Source organism: Oryctolagus cuniculus, chromosome 2 (genome assembly GCF_964237555.1).
Source record: "Oryctolagus cuniculus chromosome 2, mOryCun1.1, whole genome shotgun sequence".
Classification (NCBI taxonomy): domain Eukaryota; kingdom Metazoa; phylum Chordata; class Mammalia; order Lagomorpha; family Leporidae; genus Oryctolagus; species Oryctolagus cuniculus.
Genome location: NC_091433.1, coordinates 117,822,083 through 117,841,772, shown reverse-complemented (window position 1 = coordinate 117,841,772; position 19,690 = coordinate 117,822,083). Strand labels below are relative to the sequence as shown.

Here is a 19,690-nt window from a genome sequence, read left to right as displayed (position 1 = left end):
TATAATCTATGGCCAGGGATGGCATGCATATTATTCTACTTATTAGGGCAGAAGTTATATGTATGTCAGTTTATTGACTTCTTACTAAAATTGTTCAAATCAGATATCGCAGACTCTTCAGTTTACTTCCATTATCACAGACTGATAATTGTGGGTCATGTGTTGTCACTATTACATCTTATTCTACTTTTCTTGTATCTCCAATTGTAATTGTTTTTAACACTATTATCTGATATTTAGAAGTATATTGAGTTTTTTATGAAACTTGCATTTTAATATCATTTGGCCTCTGGGTCAGCGCGTGGTGCACTAGGTTAATGTTCCACCTGCGGCACCAGCATCCTATATGGGCACCAGTTCTGGTCCCAATTGCTCTTCTTCCAGTCCAGCTCTCTGCTGTGGCCCAGGAGAGCAGTGGAGGATGGCCCAGGTGCTTGAGCCCCTGCACCTGCATGGGAGACCAGGAGGAATCACCTGGCTCCTGGCTTCGGATTGGCGCAGCGCCAGCTGTGGCAGCCATTTGGGGAGTGAACCAACCACAAATGGCCGCTATGGCCAGCACACTGCGCTGATCCGAAGCCAGAAGCCAGGTGCTTCCTCCTGGTCTCCCATGTAGGTGCAGGGCCCAAGCACTTGGGCCATCCTCCACTGCCTTCCTGGGCCACAGCAGAGAGCTGGACTGGAAGAGGAGCAACTGGGACAGAACCGGCGCCCCAACTGGGACCAGAACCCAGAGTGCCGCGCCACAGGCAGAGGATTAGCCAAGTGAGGCATGGCGCTGGCCACATCCTCTTACTTTTAACCTCTATTTTATTTCAGTTTTGCTTTTTGTAAGTAGTTTGCTGTTAGATTTTTCTGACCCATTGTAAATTCTTTGTTTTTATTTGGATTATGTAAGAGGGAGATTAATATGTTTACATTTGTAGTTAAAACTCATAGATGTTTTTTAATTACTAAATATGTTTAAGTTCAAAGTTTAAAACAACTCTAATTAAAGCACCTTTCAAAATCTTGCTTCCAGAATCTTTTGAGACATACATCAACCCACAGGAATGGGAAGGCTATGCTCAAGTGAAAGAAGAGGAGGAATTCATGATAGAGGAAGAGGATGCCACACACAAGAACTCTTGGAATCCAGACTTGAGTTCTTTCCAAAAGCTAATCCTTATCAAATGTTGTAAAGAGGAAAAGGTAGAGTATTTCCCTAATTAATGAACTGTGTTATAATTATTTCTACTAAAGCATACTATTAATGATTCATGTATTTATTTGAATGTAACAATGGCCAAGTTTAAAAGGTCATTGTAGATGAAAAGAGAAACTGTGTTTTTACTGGAACATAGTGTTTTACACAGAGAATGATGAGAGAAGAGTGGAGAGCCAGTTGTGGTTCTGGTCATCCTTTCGTTCTTTGCAGAGAACTTACGTCATCTGCATACGGAAGCTACAGGGTTTTTAAAGATCATGGCAGCAATGGGGAGAAGGCACTTGAAGAGTGTAAAACCACAGCCACAAGATTCGTTTGAAGCCTCACTTGGCACCTGAGTTTAGACAGCAGAAGTCGATTGGAGAGATGGAGATGCAGCAGGATGTAGAGTTGAGGCAACTGGTGTGTCTTCCAGTTTCTTACGGGTGCCAGGGGTGCAGCTGTATCAAGCAAGCAAGTGTGAAAAGAGAACCCTGCCAGGGAAAGATGTCACTAGGTAAACAGTGCTTGCCAACTGTAGAGTGGATTGCAGTCTGGAAGCCAGCTAATATGAGGATAGGAAATGCTAATGGAAAATATGGGCCAGAAATAAGTATCTGGGAATCATCAGCACTGAGTTGGGAAGTAAAACCAGGGGAATTCAGAGGATTGTAGAAGAATAACACAAATAGAATGAGAAGACAAGTGGGCAAAGGATGAAAATCCTATGAGTGCCAGTTTTTAAAAGGTAGACAGAAAAGATATGGTCCCATTAGAAGGCATTGTCAGAAGGATAGGAAGAATATTAAGGGGAAGAAGTGTCATGGAAACCAAGGAAGTACAGAGTTTCAATACAGCAAAAATTGACCAACAAGCTAAATAAATCACTGAAGATAGTTCCAGATTTATGTATATACAACTAATTTCCAATTTTATTGATAATAAAGAATAATATTACCTGCCAAGAATCCGAGTGACAAGTTGTAAGAGGCACTACAGAAAATTGAGGCTTTTCTTTTGAGAAATAGGAGAGAAGGTGGGGACAGGAAGAGAGGTGGAGAGAGAGAACAAACGCATAGTAACTGGGAAATCCAGAAGCATAGTTGAGAAGCACTGCTATTATATTGTAGATGTGATGTTGTAGATGTTTTCTGCTCTGTACATTTCTGAAACCTATTCTCAAGTCTAGATTCCTCCATGTTGATGTGTGAAACACTGTTTGGTAGCATGATGTGGGTAAAGTTTTTGCTTGAATATGTTAAGCACTTTTAAATAATCCTTTGTGGATTTGGAGTGATTGTCTCTAATGTTTTTAACTTTGATCATATTTGGGAGTGTTATAAGACATGTTCTGAAAGAGTCTAGTTATTCAAGGATGTGATTAGGAATTAAAACATTTTTATGGTGTAAGCATGTGTAAAATGAGAAAATAACAAACCTGATGATTCACCTAGCTTCGAAACTTATTAAAAAGAAACATTAAAAAGAAATATTTTGTTGATACACATGCCTACTCCATCTGTTCCCAGGGTTACTTTAAAGGAAAGCTCATGTATCACATCATCTTGCTGTTAAGAAATTTGTATTTCTGCAAGGCAAAGATTTAAAAAAAAAAGCATAATCACATTATCATAATCCCATCTTTAAAATTATTTCTTGATGTCATCAAATATCTAGTCCACCTTTCCCCAGTTAAATTATAAATGCATGCACATACGCACGCACACACACACACCAACATGCAGGGTCACACAACCTAGATCCAGGGTCCACGTGGACATCCAACATCCTAACATCGCATGTCCTTGACCTCCAGTTCCACACCACAGCATCTCATCTCCTCCAGTCACCCATACCTGTAGCCAACCTCAAGCCATTGTCATAGCTTGGAACTGCTCTGCATTAGAAATTTTAAGCCTCAACTTTGATCAAATTCAGTTTCAAAACTGAAGATATATATTCCTTGCCCAGAGGAAAAAAGTACCTAAGAAAGCCTTAAAACAGACCAGAGACAAGCTCTATAATGAGAGATTGCAAGGTAACCTGTCTGTTGTTCCCTGTTCTGTTCAGAAGCAGAGCCTGCTGAGTGTCCAGCAGTTCTACCTGTAGAGTCAACTGTTCCTTTAGGAGGAAGAAGATACTCCAACACTGGCTTATGTGGGACACTACAGTCTTGCACCCACCCTCCTAGGGTGAACATTTGGCCTAATGGTTAAGATGCCCATGTCCCACATCGGAGTGCCTGGGTTCCAATCCCAGCTTCCTGCCAGTGCAGACCTTAGGAGGCAGTTAGTGATGACTCAAGTAATTGGGTTCCTGCCAACCATGTGGGAGACCTGGATTGCGTTCCCAAGTCCCTGCTTCAGCCTGCCCCAGTCCTAGCCATTGCAGGCATTTCAGAAGTGAATCAACAGATAGGAGCTCCCTGGCCCCTGCCTCTCTCCCCTCCCTCCAAACTCCCTGCCTCCCCCTTGCTCTCACTCTTGCTCTTTCTGCCTCTCAAATAAAAAAAAAAAAAAGAACCTCCTTCATAAATAATGTTTGAATCTAAAGATGAAATTTCATTTCAAAATACTTAGTTGATCAAGTGGCAGTCTCACTTGAACCACAAGAAATAGAATGCCTATCACCCAATAGTTCTTTCTTTGGCATCAATATTATTTGCACCTCACAGAAAAAGGTTATGAGAAATGTGAAATGGAAAGAGAAAGAAGAAACTATCATCTCATGCAGGGATTGGTAAAGATTGCCTGATAGAGAGAATAATTCACAAAACAAAGTTAAGAAAAGTCTTCCACACCAGTGTTCCCAAAGTTGGTGTGCATCAGAATCGCTTGCAGGCCTTGTTAAAACACAGATTCCTGGGCTCCACCCATCAGAGTTTCCGATTCCGCAAGTGGGGACCATGGGCTAAGAATCTGTGTTTCTAACAAGTTCCTGGGCAAAGCTCATGTGTCTTATCCTGTAACCATACTTTAAGAACCATTGATTCGGGCCGGCGCCGCGGCTCACTAGGCTAATCCTCCGCCTATCGGCGCCGGGACAACGGGTTCTAGTCCCGGTTGGGGCGCCGGATTCTGTCCCGGTTGCCCTTCTTCCAGGCCAGCTCTCTGCTGTGGCCCGGGAGTGCAGTGGAGGATGGCCCAAGTGCTTGGGCCCTGCACCCCATGGGAGACCAGGAAAAGCACCTGGCTCCTGGCTCCTGCCATCAGATCAGCGCAGTGCGCCGGCCGCAGCACGCCGGCCGCGGCGGCCATTGGAGGGTGAACCAACGGCAAAGGAAGACCTTTCTCTCTGTCTCTCTCTCTCTCACTGTCCACTCTGCCTGTCAAAAAAAAAAACCATTGATTCAATGTAATTAAATATATACTCGTATGCAAAGGATCAGCTGTTTTTGAAGCATTTAAGAGGATGAGCACATCAGGACATATATCATGACTTGCGACATCATTGGTTCCAAAGCCTAAGTACAAGTCTAACATTGACCAATGTTTCAGTGCAGGCTTCCTCTACCTGGAAGGCGGCAGCCTGTTTGCTCTCTGTCAAAAAACACAGTGCAACTAAGATTGCCAAGGTTGAAATCTTCTCAGAGCAGTTATTGCAAGACTATCCCAATTTGGGAAACACCAATTTTAAGTCTTTGATATTACAGTCAACAACCTTGTTGTAATGTTGATTATTATGAAATATAACCCATGGAAGAGGCCAGCACTGCGGCTCAATAGGCTAATCCTCCACCTTGCGGCACCGGCACACCGGGTTCTAGTCCCGGTCGGGGCACCAGATTCTGTCCTGGTTGCCCCTCTTCCAGGCCAGCTCTCTGCTGTGGCCAGGGAGTGCAGTGGAGGATGGCCCAAGTGCTTGGGCCCTGCACCCCGTGGGAGACCAGGATAAGCACCTGGCTCCTGGCCTCGGATCAGCACGGTGCGCCGGCCGTGGCAGCCATTGGAGGGTGAACCAACGGCAAAAGGAAGACCTTTCTCTCTCTCTCTCACTGTCCACTCTGCCTGTCAAAAAAAAAATAAATAAATAACCCATGGAAGAAAAAACAAAATCCCCCACAATATTCTCATCAATGTTTGGTACAACTGCTTGCTAGCAAAGAGCTCTGTCGTAGAGACTAAGAACTGATTTATTTAAAGTGTTAAACATGCCGCTTCAACTGTTGGATATATTCTTTTATCAAGTGTTTCAAAACCCTCAAGAGTAGTTTTTGCCACAGCTTTATTGAGATACAGCTCGTGTATCTTACAATTGACCCTTTTAAAATGTTTGTTTCAATGACTTTAATATCTTCAGAGTTGCACATTCATCACCAGATCAATTTAGAACATTATCATCAGCCCAAAAGGAAACCCTGCACCCACAGCCACCATCCCCTTATGCCAACAGCATTGGGCCTAGGCAACCACTAATCTACTTTCTGTCTCCATAGATTTGCCTGTTCTCGGTTTTGTGTATGTTCTTCCCTTTAGCATGATGTTTTCAAAGTTCATCCAAGCCATAACTTGTATGGATACTTCATTTCTTATTGAGAATACTGTTATCTGAATATACCACATTTTTATTAAGCCATTTATCCATTGATGCATATTTGTGTTGCTTCTACTTTTTGGCTATTATAAATAATGCTGATATTAAAATCTGTGTTCTTAAACACAGTGTTTAAACAAGTGTTTCTGTGGCCCTGTGTTTTTTCATCTCACCTGAGTATATGTATTTAGGAGTGAAATCGCTAGGTCACGTGGTAACCATTTGTTTACCTGTTTGAGGAACTGCCAGACTATTTTCCAAAAAGGTTGTACCATTTTACATTCCCACCAGCAATGTGTGAAGGTTCCAATATCTCCACATGCTCACCAGCACTTTTAAAAATCTTTTCTTTTAGCCATCCTAGTGAGTATAAGGTGGTGTCTTGTGGTTTGGATTGGCATGGACATAATGTCTCATGGTCGTGCACATCTTAGCCATTTTTATTTGAACTTTTTTAAAGATTTATTTGGGGGCCAGCGCTATAGTGTAGTAGGTAAAGCCACTGCCTGCAGTGCCAGCATCCCATATGGCTGCCAGTTGAAGATCCAGCTGCCCCACTTCCAAACCAGTTCTCTGCTGTGGCCTGAAAAAGCAGTGGAGGATGGCCCAAGTGCTTGGGCCCTTTGACTTGTATGGGAGACCCAGAAGAAGCTCCTGGCTTCAGATTGGCCCAGCTCCCACCATTGTGGCCATTTGGGGGGTGGGCCCCCCAATGGAAGATCTCTCTCTCTCTGCTTCTGCCTTTCTGTAACTCTGCCTCTCAAATAAATAAATACGTTTTTAAAAGATTTACTTACTTGTTTGAAAGTCAGAGTTAGAGGGAGAAACAGAGATCTTCCACCTACTGGTTCACGCCCCAGATGGCTGCAATGGCCAGGGCTGAGCCAGGTCAAAGCCAGGATCTTCATCCAGGTTTCCCACATGGGTGGCAGGGCCCAAACACTTGGACCATCCTCCACAGCTTTTCGCAGACCATTAGCATGGAGCTGAATCAGAAGTGGAGCAGCTGGGACACAAACCTGTGCCCATATGGGATGCCAGCGTCACACGCAGTGGGTTTACCTGTAATACCACAATGCTGGCCCTCATTGTTTGCTTTTTATTATGGTGTTGTATATGCATCTTTATATATCCTAAATACAAATCCTCGTGAGACACATGATTTTCAAAAATGTTCTCCCATTTTCTGGGTCTTTTCACTTTCTTTCTGGTGTCCTGCGAAGCACAAGTCTTTAATTTTGATGTCCATTTTTTTCTTTTGTTGCTTTGTGATATTAGTGTCATATCTAAGAAGCCTTGCCTAATCCAAGGTAACAAATATTTACTGCTGTTTCCTTCTAAGAACTTATGGCATTTTAGCTCTTAATTTTAGAACTTCAATACATTTTCAGTTAATATTTTGTACAATGTGATTCAAGGGTCCAATTTCATTCTTGTATGTAGCTATCCAGTTGTCTCAATCATTTGTTGCAAACACTCTTCTTTGCCCATTGAACAGTCTTGCTACCCTTAGCAAAAATCAGTTGACTGTGAGACTTTATTTTTGAACCCTCAGTTCTGTTCCATGGATCTATATGATGTCTATCCTTACCACACAGTCCTGATTAGTGTTCATTTGTAGTAAGTTTTGGAATCCAAAAGCATGAGTCCTGACTTTGATTTTTTTTCCCCAAAACTGTTTGCTTACTCTGTGTTCCCTGAATTTCCATGTGTATTTTACAACCAGCCTATCAGTCTGTGAAAACAAGCCAGCTTCATCGAGCAATATTGCCATCTTAACAAGGTTAAAGCTTTCAATACACCAACTCAGGGTGTTTTTCTGTTTATTTGGATCTTCTTTAACAATGTTTTTTAGTTTTCAGGAAATAAATTTACATATCTTTTGTTGAATTTGTTTCTAAACATTCTATTTCTTCTGATGGCTATAACTGTTTATTCTCATTGTTAATATATACAAATATAATTGATTTTTTATATTTTTGCTTTTTGCAATCTTGCTGAGCTAACTTATTAGTTTTAGTGTATTTTCAGTGAGTTCCCTAGCTTTCTCTATGTACAGAATCATGTCATCTGCAAATATAGTTTTACTTCCTCATTTCCGATTCAGATGACTTTATGTCGTTTTCTTGCTTAATCACCCTGACTAGAATCTCCAGCACAGTGTTCAACAGAAGAAGAACAGGTACCCTTGCCTTGTTCCTGGTCTTAGGAAGAAAGTATTAAGTCTCTCATCATGAGGTACATGTCAGTATAGATATCTTTTATCAGGTGAGGAAACTCCTTCTACTTCCAGTTGGTTGTGTCTATTTCAAGAGTTTTTAAACCAATGTGTGGAGCAGGTAAAATACAAAACATAAGTAAATCGTGGAAAACTAACATTGAACTTGAGGAAGATTATTTACCTGAGGGGTTTTTGCTGATAATGCTCCTACCAACATACAAAATTATGAAAACTAAATTTTAGGAACTGTCCAGTTTAAATATCTATCCATTAATCTCCTGCAAGGAAAATAATTAACACTCCCTTAGTCCATTAAACTTTCTCTTAATTTTTGTCTCTGGCATTCAAGAAGTTGAGTATAATGGTACAAAGCACAAGTGTCAGAACACTGCACACAATTTCGGGTAGTTTACCCAGGGTCCTTATTCTCCAACAAAAACACAATGGAGTGTTTTATAGAAGGGTGTACAGAAGCAGGAACTGAAGACCTGTCAAGCCAGGGCAAGTATTCGGTGCAGCAATTAAGAGTGCACCTGAGACACCTGCATCCCATGTGGTGGGAATGGCTGGGTTTGGATCCCGACTCCAGCTCCCGACTCCAGCTTCCTGCTAATGTGCATTCACGGAGGAAGCAGATGATGCCTCAAGTACTTGGGTCCCTGCCACCCACGTGGGAGTCCCCGATCATGTTCTGGGCTCCTGGCCTTGCCCAGCCCCAGCTGTTGTGGGCACTTGGAGAGTAAATTAGAGGTCCCTCTCTGCTTTTCCACCTTTTCAAGTAAATAAGTGATTTAAAAAAAATTGTGACAGGACCTTTACTTATGCTGGTCCATTTGTGCTTTGATTGCACCACTTCTCAGTGGCCACTGCTAGGATTGTGCTTTGTCTTCAGAAATCTTCTGGTAAAGCCATGTTTCATCTCCTGTTATGATTCTTCAAAGGCATGCCTTTGTTTAAAATTCCCGTGGAAAACTCTGCTTGTCGGCGGCTCATCTGCTCCCAACAGTTTTGGCAGCCATGGAGCAAAGTTTGCTGCATTTTAATTCTTCCTTCAGTGTTGTGTAAGCTGAACCAGTTGAGATGCCTGTGGTGTTGGCTCCTGTTTCTGCTGATAATCACTGGTGCAGTTCATCGAGGGCACAAGAAAGATTCATTTTTTTCTCACAAAGTTAGATGGGTGGTCTGCCTCTGCAGGCTCCATCTGCAGCGTTGACCTGTCCTTTCTCAAGACAAGTTATCCGTTTGTGAACCACTGTCCCCATCAGTTTTTCATAAAGCATCACTGACTTCACCGTTCTCCCAGCCATGCTGCACCATCAGTTTGATGTTTGTTCTTCCATTTTAGCAGAATTCACGTTGCTCTGATGGGGGCTCTTTTCAACCTGATGTCTTCTCTGTCTTTGTACCATGAATGAATAAAATGTTGAGACATTTTATTTTTATAACAAGTTAGCCCAAGTGCATTCTTGTGCAAAAAAAAAACCTGGTAAATCTATGCATGCTTTTTCTATGATTTGCATTTTCCATGAACTTTTGAAGAACCCTCAAAGAGTTTGTTGTACTGTTCAGAGTTTTTTTTATTTTTTTATTTTTGCCAGGCTGAGTGGACAGTGAGAGAGAGAGAGAGACAGAGAGAAAGGTCTTCCTTTGCCGTTGGTTCACCCTCCAATGGTCGCTGCGGCTGGCACCCTGCGGCCGGCGCACTGCGCTGATCCGATGGCAGGAGCCAGGTGCTTCTCCTGGTCTCCCATGGGGTGCAGGGCCCTAGCACTTGGGTCATCCTCCACTGCACTCCCTGGCCATAGCAGAGAGCTGGCCTGGAAGAGGGGCAACCGGGACAGAATCCGGTGCCCCGACCAGGACTAGAACCCGGTGTGCCAGCGCCGCAAGGCAGAGGATTAGCCTAGTGAGCCGCGGCGCCGGCCTACCGTTCAGAGTTTGAGGTATGCACGAGGAATCTGGGAACACATCCACCAAAAATAAAGGAGACTGTTGCAGATATAATGAGGGACTCTCCTCTTATGCAGTGCTACATCTTGCTTGATGATGTCATGAGAATCAGGGTTCCAGTAGATATTTTTTTTTTCCAGTAGGTACTTTGTTTCGAATCCACCAAATTATGTCTATAGGAAGAAATATACCCAATCGAGAGAGGATAAGTGCAGAAGTATACGCCATCACCCTCGGAGGAACCAAAGGGGAAAACTAAGATAAAATCACCAGGATCCTCACCCCAACCTAGCACTTTTCTGAAGCGCTTTCTTTTTAACTTGCAGGTGGTTTTTGCTCTTACAGACTTCGTGATAGAAAATCTAGGCAAGCAGTTTATAGAGACTCCCCCCGTGGACCTGGCTACCCTCTACCAGGACATGTCCTGCACCACGCCCCTGGTGTTCATCCTAAGCACCGGCTCAGATCCCATGGGTGCATTTCAGAGGTTCGCCCGGGAAAGTGGGTACTCAGACCGGTAAGCTCACCTTGTGCAATTTTACTATGAATGTGTCTGCGTTAAAAGTTGCTTTTGTTTTTCCCCTTGTAGAGCATAAATTCCTAATAGTCAGATATGCCTTACTAAGCAAATTAAGATATGTTGTTAAAATAGGGTCAAAATCATAAAAACAGATATGAATTTTATTTTCCAAAAAAGAGAAATTGCTTAAACTGTTAAAGTATAATAACCTATAGTGGAATAAGTAATTATAACTTATTTGGTATTTAACGCGTGTTTTTAATATATCTGTAAAGGGACTGAAGTTTATTTCCTAGGCTCAAACTTCCAAAAAACAAAAACAGAAATAGGGCTCCTTATGTCCTATTATTAATCTTGTGTTTCCTATGAGCTTCCAATCTGCTGGTGGTAAGGACAAGGGTAAGATTGAAGTTTGAACCTGCTCACGTTATTATAATTTCCTCTTATTTAAATGTCTCTTTCAGGGTAAGCTGATCTGATTTCTTTCTCATGAAGTTTCTGTCTTCTCACTCCCTTTCTTCCCCTGCCCTCCCCTAGAAACTGTCCAAGGAAGTAGGAAAGTGCACAAGACCACAGATTGGCAGGGGAAATGAGGGACCAGGAGGCAACCTCCAACTCTAAGGAGCTCCTACAAGGAGGGACTGGTCTGGCTTGGCCCATGGACCAGGGGTCACAGGAGGCTGATGGAGTCCATCTCTTCACTTAGAGTTCAGGGTCTGTGTTAGGCTTCTCCAGAGAGAGAACCAATATGAAATATACATGTATATACATAATGTTGTTGCTAGAAGTTAGGATAGGAGTTACCTTTGGGAGGAAAGGAGGGAAATGATTGGAGTAGATAGGATCATAGGAGAGATGTCTCAGGACTGTCAACCAAGTTCTATTTTTTTTAAGATTTTTATTTATCTATTTGAGAGGTAGAGTTACACACAAAGAGAGGAGGAGAGAGAAAGGTCTGCCATCCACTGATTCACTCCCCAAATGACTACAATGGCCAGAGCTGGGCCCATCAGAAGCCAGGAGTTTCTTCCAGGTCTCCCATGTAGGTGCAGGGGCCCAAGGACTTGGGCCATCTTCTGCTTTCCCAGGCCATAGCAGAGAGCTGGGTTAGAAGAGGAGCAGCCAGGACTAGAACCGGCATCTATATGGGATGCTGGCACCACAGGCAGAAACTTAGCCCACTACACCACAGTGCCAAGTTCTCCTCTTAACCAACATTGCTTCTTTGTGATCACTCATAGAGCTATAGACAGCCAGCCTTCCATACCTGCAGGTTCTGCATCCTAGGATTTAACCAACAGCAGATCAAAAACACTTTTCACTCTTTGTATTTTTTATTTTTTTCTTTTTTTTTTAAATTGTGTCTATACTAAACAAGCATGGACTGTTTGTCTTGTCATTATTCCTCAAACAATACAATATAACAACTATTTGCATAGCACTTACTTTGTATTAGTTTTGTTTTGTTTTGTTTTTTTGACGGGCAGAGTGGACAGTGAGAGAGACAGAGAGAAAGGTCTTCCTTTTGCCGTTGGTTCACCCTCCAATGGCCACCGCGGTCAGCATGCTGCGGCCGGTGCATGGTGCTGATCCGAAGCCAGGAGCCAGGTGCTTCTCCTGGTCTCCCATGGGGTGCAGGGCCCAAGCGCTTGAGCCATCCTCCACTGCACTCCCTGGCCACAGCAGAGAGCTGGACTGGAAGAGGGGCAACCGGGACAGAATCCAGCGCCCCGACCAGCACTAGAACCCGGTGTGCTGGCACTGCAGGTGGAGGATTAGCCTATTGAGCCATGACACCGGCCCTGTATTAGGTTTTATAAGTAACCCAGAAATGATTTAAAGTATGCAGGATGATATGCATAGATCCCATGCAAATACCACACTATTTTATTGTCATATAAGGAACTTCAGCATCTTTGTGTTGTTGTATACATGGAGGAGGGGGAATCCTGCCACCAACCTCCTTTGAATATTGAGAGGCAACTATGATTTTTGCACTTTTCTGTGTTTTTGTTATAAAAAAAAGTTTTTCTAGAGAGACAAACATTGGCCCTTCTCTCAGAATGTATCTTCTAGGCAAGAGTCAACCATATTTGTATTTCTTAATATTTGTGTTGCTTAAAATAGCATATAACAGTATGTTGTCGCTGTTGTTGAGTTCAGAGTGCAGTCGATTTCACTGGGGCAAGGACAAGGACCCATTGCTGAAAAAATGATCAAGGATGCAATGAAAACAGGAAACTGGGTATTTCTGCAAAACTGCCATCTTGCTGTTTCTTGGATGTTGGCAATGGAAGAGCTGATCAAGACCTTCACTGATACAGGTGTGTTGAGCACATGATATATGCACAATAAGGCAAAAGCAGACTTTTGTTGTTGAATGCAATCCTTATAGTAATTCTTTATCATAGGCATTGTGCATCCCCAAAGTAAAAAGAAGAAATTCGAGACCTAAAGTATACAACCTGGGTTTGAAAGATCTTCAGGCTCCAAATTGAACATATGACATTTCTGTTTCATATTGCTTTCTACGGGGGGAGGGGTGCATATGGATTCCAAATATATTGCTATAGGCACGATAAAAAGAAATAGAAAGACTTAGGATAAAGAAACCATACTAAATATTCCTCTATAAATGATACAAGTAAAGGAAAAAAGGTTCAAATTTCTTTTTTCAAAGATTTATTTATTTATGGGGCTGGCGCTGTGGCATAGTGGGCTAACACCCTGGCCTGAAGTGCCAGCATCCCATATGGGCGCCGGTTCTAGTCCCAGCTGCTCCACTTCTGATCCAGCTCTCTGCTGTGGCCTGGCAAAGCAGTAGAAGATGGCCCAAGCTGGACCTGTGGCTTATTTCCACTAAATAGAATTGACAAAGTCTTCTCTACTGCTCAGGGGTCTTTGATGATTAGAATTTTAATCAAGAAGATACCAAAACTGCAAAGTGCGCAGTGGTGCTGCCTGAGCTCCCGGAACACGGGGACGTCAGGCAGCCTCACTGTACCCAGAGCAGCCCCTTTGCCAGTTCCTCCAGGAGACTGGACAGACCAAGGGGAGACAGCTGAAGAAGTCTGGGTTTTGAGTGCTTGCAGCTCACTAAAGCTTAAGTAAGTAGAAAAATCCACTTCTGGCCTTTGCAGTAAACATTTGAGTTCTTATGTTTAACTTGAACCAGTATAAAATTAAATGCGATCAAGTAGTAAAGGGAGAAGAGAAAGGACAAGAGGGAGGAGGGGGAGCCAAACAAAAACCTCTGCACTTGAAGTTCTCAGGTCACAGCAGAGTCCTGCCTGCCGCGTCCCACCCGGTGCCCCACCTCTTCTCGGGTCCTCGGTTTCCCCTGGGAAGAAATGCCTGCATAGCATCAGCACTAAAAGTCCTGAACTAACATGACTGCTGCAGCCCTTTTCCTTCCAGCTCTAAAATTCTACCACGTCTGTGTAAATGCTTCTACCGTTATAAGAGGGAACAGTATGGGAGAAAAAGGCTGCTGAAAACCTTTTTTCTTTCTTTGCTATTTTGATTAATTAGTTCATTAGTCCTAAAACTTTAGTTGCTTCTTGTCGTCTGTCCCTAACAATGTTGCTCTAGAATTGTCCTAGAACTACCTTTTGGGTATTTAATGTAACTTGTGAACATATATCACCAAACCAAGAAGCGAACATTCAACTTTGATCTGCAGTCATTCCTTCGGTAAACACTTCAGAACATGCTATGTACCACGCACTGTTCTGGGTGCTTAAGGGCCTGTCGGTAAACAAAATGGGAGAGACAGAAAATGAACAAACCACATAAAAATCAGTAACTTACCTAGTGCGATAGAATGTGGCCGGGTTCTGGGAAAGAATAAAAAGGAGAGTAAGGTAAGGAGGAGCAAAAGGCTGAAATGGACTGGAGCCGGGAGAAAGGAGGGGAGACGTTCTAAATGGTGCGGTCTGAGCACCCTTCTCAGAAGGTGACAGCGACCAAGACGTGAGGAAGTGGAGGGGTGGGCGGGAAGAGCCCGTGCAGCGCCCTCTGGAGGGAGCCAGCCGGGTTTTGCTTAAAAACCACAGCCAAGGAAGGCATCCTCACGAAGCCTGCGTCTTCCCCGAGTGGGAACAGTGATATTTCCTGTTTCACTTTGTCCTTTTGAACCTAAAGTGGAACTTGTTCTTCCTTAAGTTCTCTGTCCACAGCCCAGAAAGTAGACAAAGCGATGTACTTGGCTGATGGCTGTTCATGGGGTCTCTCTGAGCCCCTGCTCCCTCGGTTCCCTTTGCAACGTCTCTTCTGAAGGCAGAAATCCCTTACTTCTCTAACAAAGCTTTCTCGCCTTTTTTCTTTTTCTTTCTTTTTCTTTTTTTGCAATTTGTTGGAAATTGAATGGGGGAGGGGGGGATCCACAAATGAACTGGCACAACTCTCCCTGTTTTCAACGGAAAAAATTTCTCCATTTCAAAGGAAAGGCCTTTCAAGTCTCATCAAGAATTGAAAACCAACATTTCCTAATTTCTTTTCCCAAATGTTCAGCTACTAGACTGCACCACCCTCCCACGTGAAGTTTCCAGAATGACTCCTCCCAACTCTGTTTTAAAAGTTTGCAATACACTTGAAATAGATTAACTAGACCTTGAAACACAGCATGTTTCTTTCCCTAAAGGAACTGTTTCTTATGGAAAAGCACTTCCACAATGTAAACATTTTCCATTTTGGTCGTCTTGTCTTTGTTTTAAACAGATATTGTGATCAAGGATACTTTTCGGCTTTTCTTAAGCTCCATGCCCAGTAATACATTCCCTGTCACAGTACTGCAAAATTCTGTCAAGGTAATGTATGAATGTTTGGAACAGTAGGAAACAATCCTGTTGACCTAAGGGTTCCAGGGAGCTCAGACCCTGCACAGAACCTTGTCAAGGTAGCAGGGTGGGGAGGTGGAAGGCAGTATCCTCTCCCTGGATAGCAAGAGGGAACCAGTTGCCACGCCAATGCCCATCCTTGCTTGCCCTTGTTCTATTAGTCATTCTACTCTTCCACTTCTTACCCAATGTAAGAAAACAGATCCTCTCCCAGACTTAAGGGAATGTTTCAGCAGTGGAGACCCAGGCCTCGGGTGCTCTGGCTACTGGGTTTCAATGCAGGAAGTTCTCAATATGCAGGAAGCTTCTGCATATGAGGAACAAGAGGTTCTTCCTCCCTCCCTGCCCAATTCACGGGATATCATGGGACGGTGCCATTTCTAAAGATGGCTCCAGAATCAAATGAAGAAAGCCTTAGCAGGATGGATGTTTGGTACGGTGGTCAAACAAGCCACTTTGATGCAATCCCCACATCCCATACCACAGTGCTTGGTGAAAAGTTCCAGTTCCACTCTCAATTCTATCTTCACGCTCATGCACACCCTGGGAGATGATGGCCCAACTACTTGGGTGTCTGCCAGCACATGGGGGATCCAGATGGAGTTCCAGGCTTCTGACTCCAGCCTGGTCCAACTCCAGCAGTTGTGGGTATTCGAGTATGAGCCAGCAGATAAAAGATCTCTCTTCTCTCTCCCTTATCCCTTCATCCTTCCTTTCTTTTAAATTAATGAGTAAATGCAATTTAAAAATAAATCCTGGCCGGCGCTGTGGCTCAATAGGCTAATCCTCTGCCTTGCAGCGCCGGCACACCGGTTCTAGTCCCAGTCAGGGCGCCAGATTCTGTCCCGGTTGCCCCTCTTCCAGGCCAGCTCTCTGCTGTGGCCAGGGAGTGCAGTGGAGGATGGCCCAAGTGCTTGGGCCCTGCACCCCATGGGATAAGTACCTGGCTCCTGCCATTGAATCAGGGCGGTGCGCCAGCCGCAGCGCACCGGCCGCAGCGGCCATTGGAGGGTGAACCAACGGCAAAGGAAGACCTTTCTCTCTGTCTCTCTCTCTGTCCACTCTGCCTGTCAAAAATAAAAATAAAAAATAAAAATAAATAAATCCTTAGTATGCTTTTTCTCCATATTTAGAAAAATGGACACCAAATAAAAGAAACTGAGGTTCTTCTACAGGTGGTTCAGTCACTGTAGTTCTGAGACCACACTGGGCCCTATTCTTTCTGGACTGAGGTGCTTAGCAAGACTCAAAGCAGGGGCCAGAGCCGTGGCATAGTGGGTTAAGCCACCATCTGCAGTGTTGGCATCCCTTATGGGCACTGGTTTGAGCCCCAGCTGCTCCACTTCTGATCCAGCTCCCTGCTAATGCAGCTGAGAAAGCAGTGGAGGATGGCCCAAGTGCTTGGACCCCTGCACCCATGTGGAAGACTCAGGGGAAGCTCCTGGCTCCTGCCTTTAGCCTGGCCCAGCCCCAGCTGTTGCAGCCATTTAGGGAATGAACCAGCAGATAGAAGATCGATCAATCACTCTCTCTCTCTCTCTCTCCCTCCCTCCCTCTCCCCCTCCCTCCCTCCCTCCCTCCCTCTGTAACTCTGGCTTTCAAATAAATTAATAAATCTTAAAAAGAAAAAAAGACACAGAGCAGGCTGGAACACACCAGGCATGCCCGCCAGGAACCAGTTATCTACATCCTCTCTGTGACTTCAGTCTGTGTGTATTCAGAAACATTGCACATCTACACAATCCCCCTCTCTGCCACGTGTGGTCTCTCCAAATCCAGGTAACCAACGAGCCTCCAAAAGGCTTACGTGCAAATATCAGACGAGCATTTACTGAAATGACACCTTCATTCTTTGAAGAAAATATCCTTGGAAGAAGATGGAGACAAATAATATTTGGCATTTGTTTCTTCCATGCAATTATTCAGGTACAATCAACTCTAGGGTTATTTTTTGGGGGGGTAGAAGTTTTCTCTTTTTTTAAATTTTATTCAAGGTATACAAATTTCATGTATTTCATATATAGAGATTTAGGAACATAGTAATACTTCCCACCCTGCCCTCTCTCCTGCCTACACTCCCATCCATCCTCCTCCTTCCTCCCTTATTCTCTTATTCCCTCTTAATTTTTACAATGATCTACTTTCAGTCTACTTTATACTCATGAGATTAACCCTACACTAAGTAAAGAATTCAACAAATAGAAGAAAATACTGTTCTACAACCGTAGTGATGAGGACTTTAAACAAGCATCAAATCTCAAAATGTCAGACTCTGCCTTTTAATAGTAACAAAGAAGTGTGTTGGATAGTAAACAAATAAATAATAGTAAGAAAGCTTGCAAATGGCATTGCAAAACACTGAAAGGCAGCCCAATTCCGTCTGAACCTAAGTGGCTTTTTTTTTTTTTTATTTACTCCACCGTTGATCTTGCCCTTGCCTTAGCATCTCACAGCTTCTGCCTGAACCTCTGTTCTGATTGCCTACAGAGCACCAGCACCTGGAAGAACACACCAGGACCAATTCAACCCACAAAAAAATGACCTCAGTTCTGCTTCATGCCCAAAATCTGCCTCCCCTCCAGATTCTGTTTCTGACATCAGCGATCCCCGGCTCTCAGTCTCCTACAGTCAGAACTGCAGGATTGCTTTTATTCTCTTCACACACATGTATTTTGTCTGGCATCAAGTTCTCCTTATTTTTCTTGCAATAGCTTCATTCTCACCTGTTCCTTTTAACAGCTTCTTCCTTACCTATGACTAGGGCAGTGACTTGCCTAAATGATGACCTTGAACTCAGCACCACTGTCTCCTTCCTGTTCAAATGATACTGCCTCGCTCTGGTATCATTATGTCACGTTGAACTTGAATCCTGACTCTCCAACTACATATCTCTATCTGATGTCTTCAGTCTAGTTGTATTTTTTTTTTTTTGACTGATTTTTTTATTGTGAGGAAATGCAAATCAATGGAAATGTTTGAATTTTCAAAATTTTACACAAAATTTCAACAAATTTTATTTCAGATCATTTTAATTTTCTGTTCCAGGAGAGAAAGAAGTTTGGCCCCCTCGGTTGGAATATCTGCTATGAATTTAATGACAGTGACAGGGAATGTGCTTTACTGAACCTCAACCTTTACTGCCAAGAAGGAAAGATTCCCTGGGATGCGCTCATTTACATTACCGGTCAGTGTGTCCCTGTGTCCCAGACATGCAGCTGTGTACCAGGAGGGCGCTGGTTTTACCCAGCTGGTCACACAGAGATGGTGTCCTCCCAGTGTGAATGGCACTGATGGTTCCTTGAGATGCTCCTTTTGCATAGTAGAGTTTGAATGCCTCGCTACAAATGCTCGATTCCATTTTACTCACTGGTCCCTAAAGGAAGCACTTGTTATGTGGGAACTGTGGGTGTTTTAGAACTGAAGCCAGTGTTGGGTTAAGGACTCAAAAATCAATATTCTTCAGCAAAAGAAAAAGACGAAGAAATATACAAATAGAACTCAGTGGCTTTGGTTTCTGTTATTTGGAAAAAGTGAGATTATTAGAATAGGGTACATATACCAGGGTTTTGTTTTTTTTTTCTTTTAAAAAAATGACATTCTTTTGAGGAGCGGTATTGGAAAGAAATGCTGATATTCTCTTCCATTTTTCAGTAATTTTTAAAAAGCCATTAGAATTTGAGTATGATTATCAGTTTTTAAAAAGCAGTAATATATTTTAAAATGCAAACTCCTTTTCAGGTGAAATTACATATGGCGGAAGAGTTACAGACACCTGGGATCAAAGATGCCTTCGTACTGTCTTGAAAAGATTTTTTTCTCCTGAAACACTAGAAGATGATTATAAATATTCTGAATCAGGTGAATGACTCCTCAGTAGTATAGGAAGGACTTTTCCCAAGAAGCCACTGCACCCAAGGATTCTGTCGAATCTTCTCAATCCAATCGCCATCCCCACCCCATTTCCATGTTTGACCACATTCAGATCTGGGTGTTTTGTTGTTGTTGTTGTTGTTTTTTGGGGGGGGGGGCCAGCATTGTGGCATAGCAGGTAAAGCTGCTGCCTACAATGCTGGCATCCTGTATGGGCATTGGTTTGAATCCTGGCTGCTCCACTTCTGATCTAGCTCCATGCTAACCTCTTTGCCTATGTGGGAGACCTAGAAGAAGCTCCTGGCTTCAGTCTGGGCCAGTTCTGGCCATTGTGGCCACCTGGGGAGTGAACCAGCAGATGAAAGATCGTTCTCTCTCTCTCTCTCTCTCTCTCTCTCTCTCTCTCTGCGCCTCTCTCTCTCTCTGCCTTTCAAATAAATAAAATTTATTTTGAAAGTTAGAGGGAGAGACAGAGAGATCTTCCATCTGCTGGTTCACTCCCCAGTGAGCCAGGCTAAAGCCAGGAGCTCCCTCCCAGTCTCCCACTTGTGTGGCAGAGACCCAAATACTTG

The 19,690-nt window shown here is 43.4% G+C and overlaps 1 protein-coding gene across 1 annotated transcript in view; it reads left to right on the top strand.

Annotated features, from left to right (window-relative positions):
• Positions 1-19,690, top strand: part of DNAH6 (dynein axonemal heavy chain 6) — a 315,521-nt gene that overhangs the window by 271,110 nt on the left and 24,721 nt on the right. The window contains exons 63-69 of the mRNA XM_008254187.4: positions 1,022-1,191; positions 10,217-10,407; positions 12,574-12,734; positions 15,130-15,218; positions 17,028-17,174; positions 18,294-18,432; positions 18,987-19,106. Coding sequence (XP_008252409.2) covers positions 1,022-1,191; positions 10,217-10,407; positions 12,574-12,734; positions 15,130-15,218; positions 17,028-17,174; positions 18,294-18,432; positions 18,987-19,106 — 1,017 coding nt within the window. The remainder of the gene's footprint in view (positions 1-1,021; positions 1,192-10,216; positions 10,408-12,573; positions 12,735-15,129; positions 15,219-17,027; positions 17,175-18,293; positions 18,433-18,986; positions 19,107-19,690) is intronic.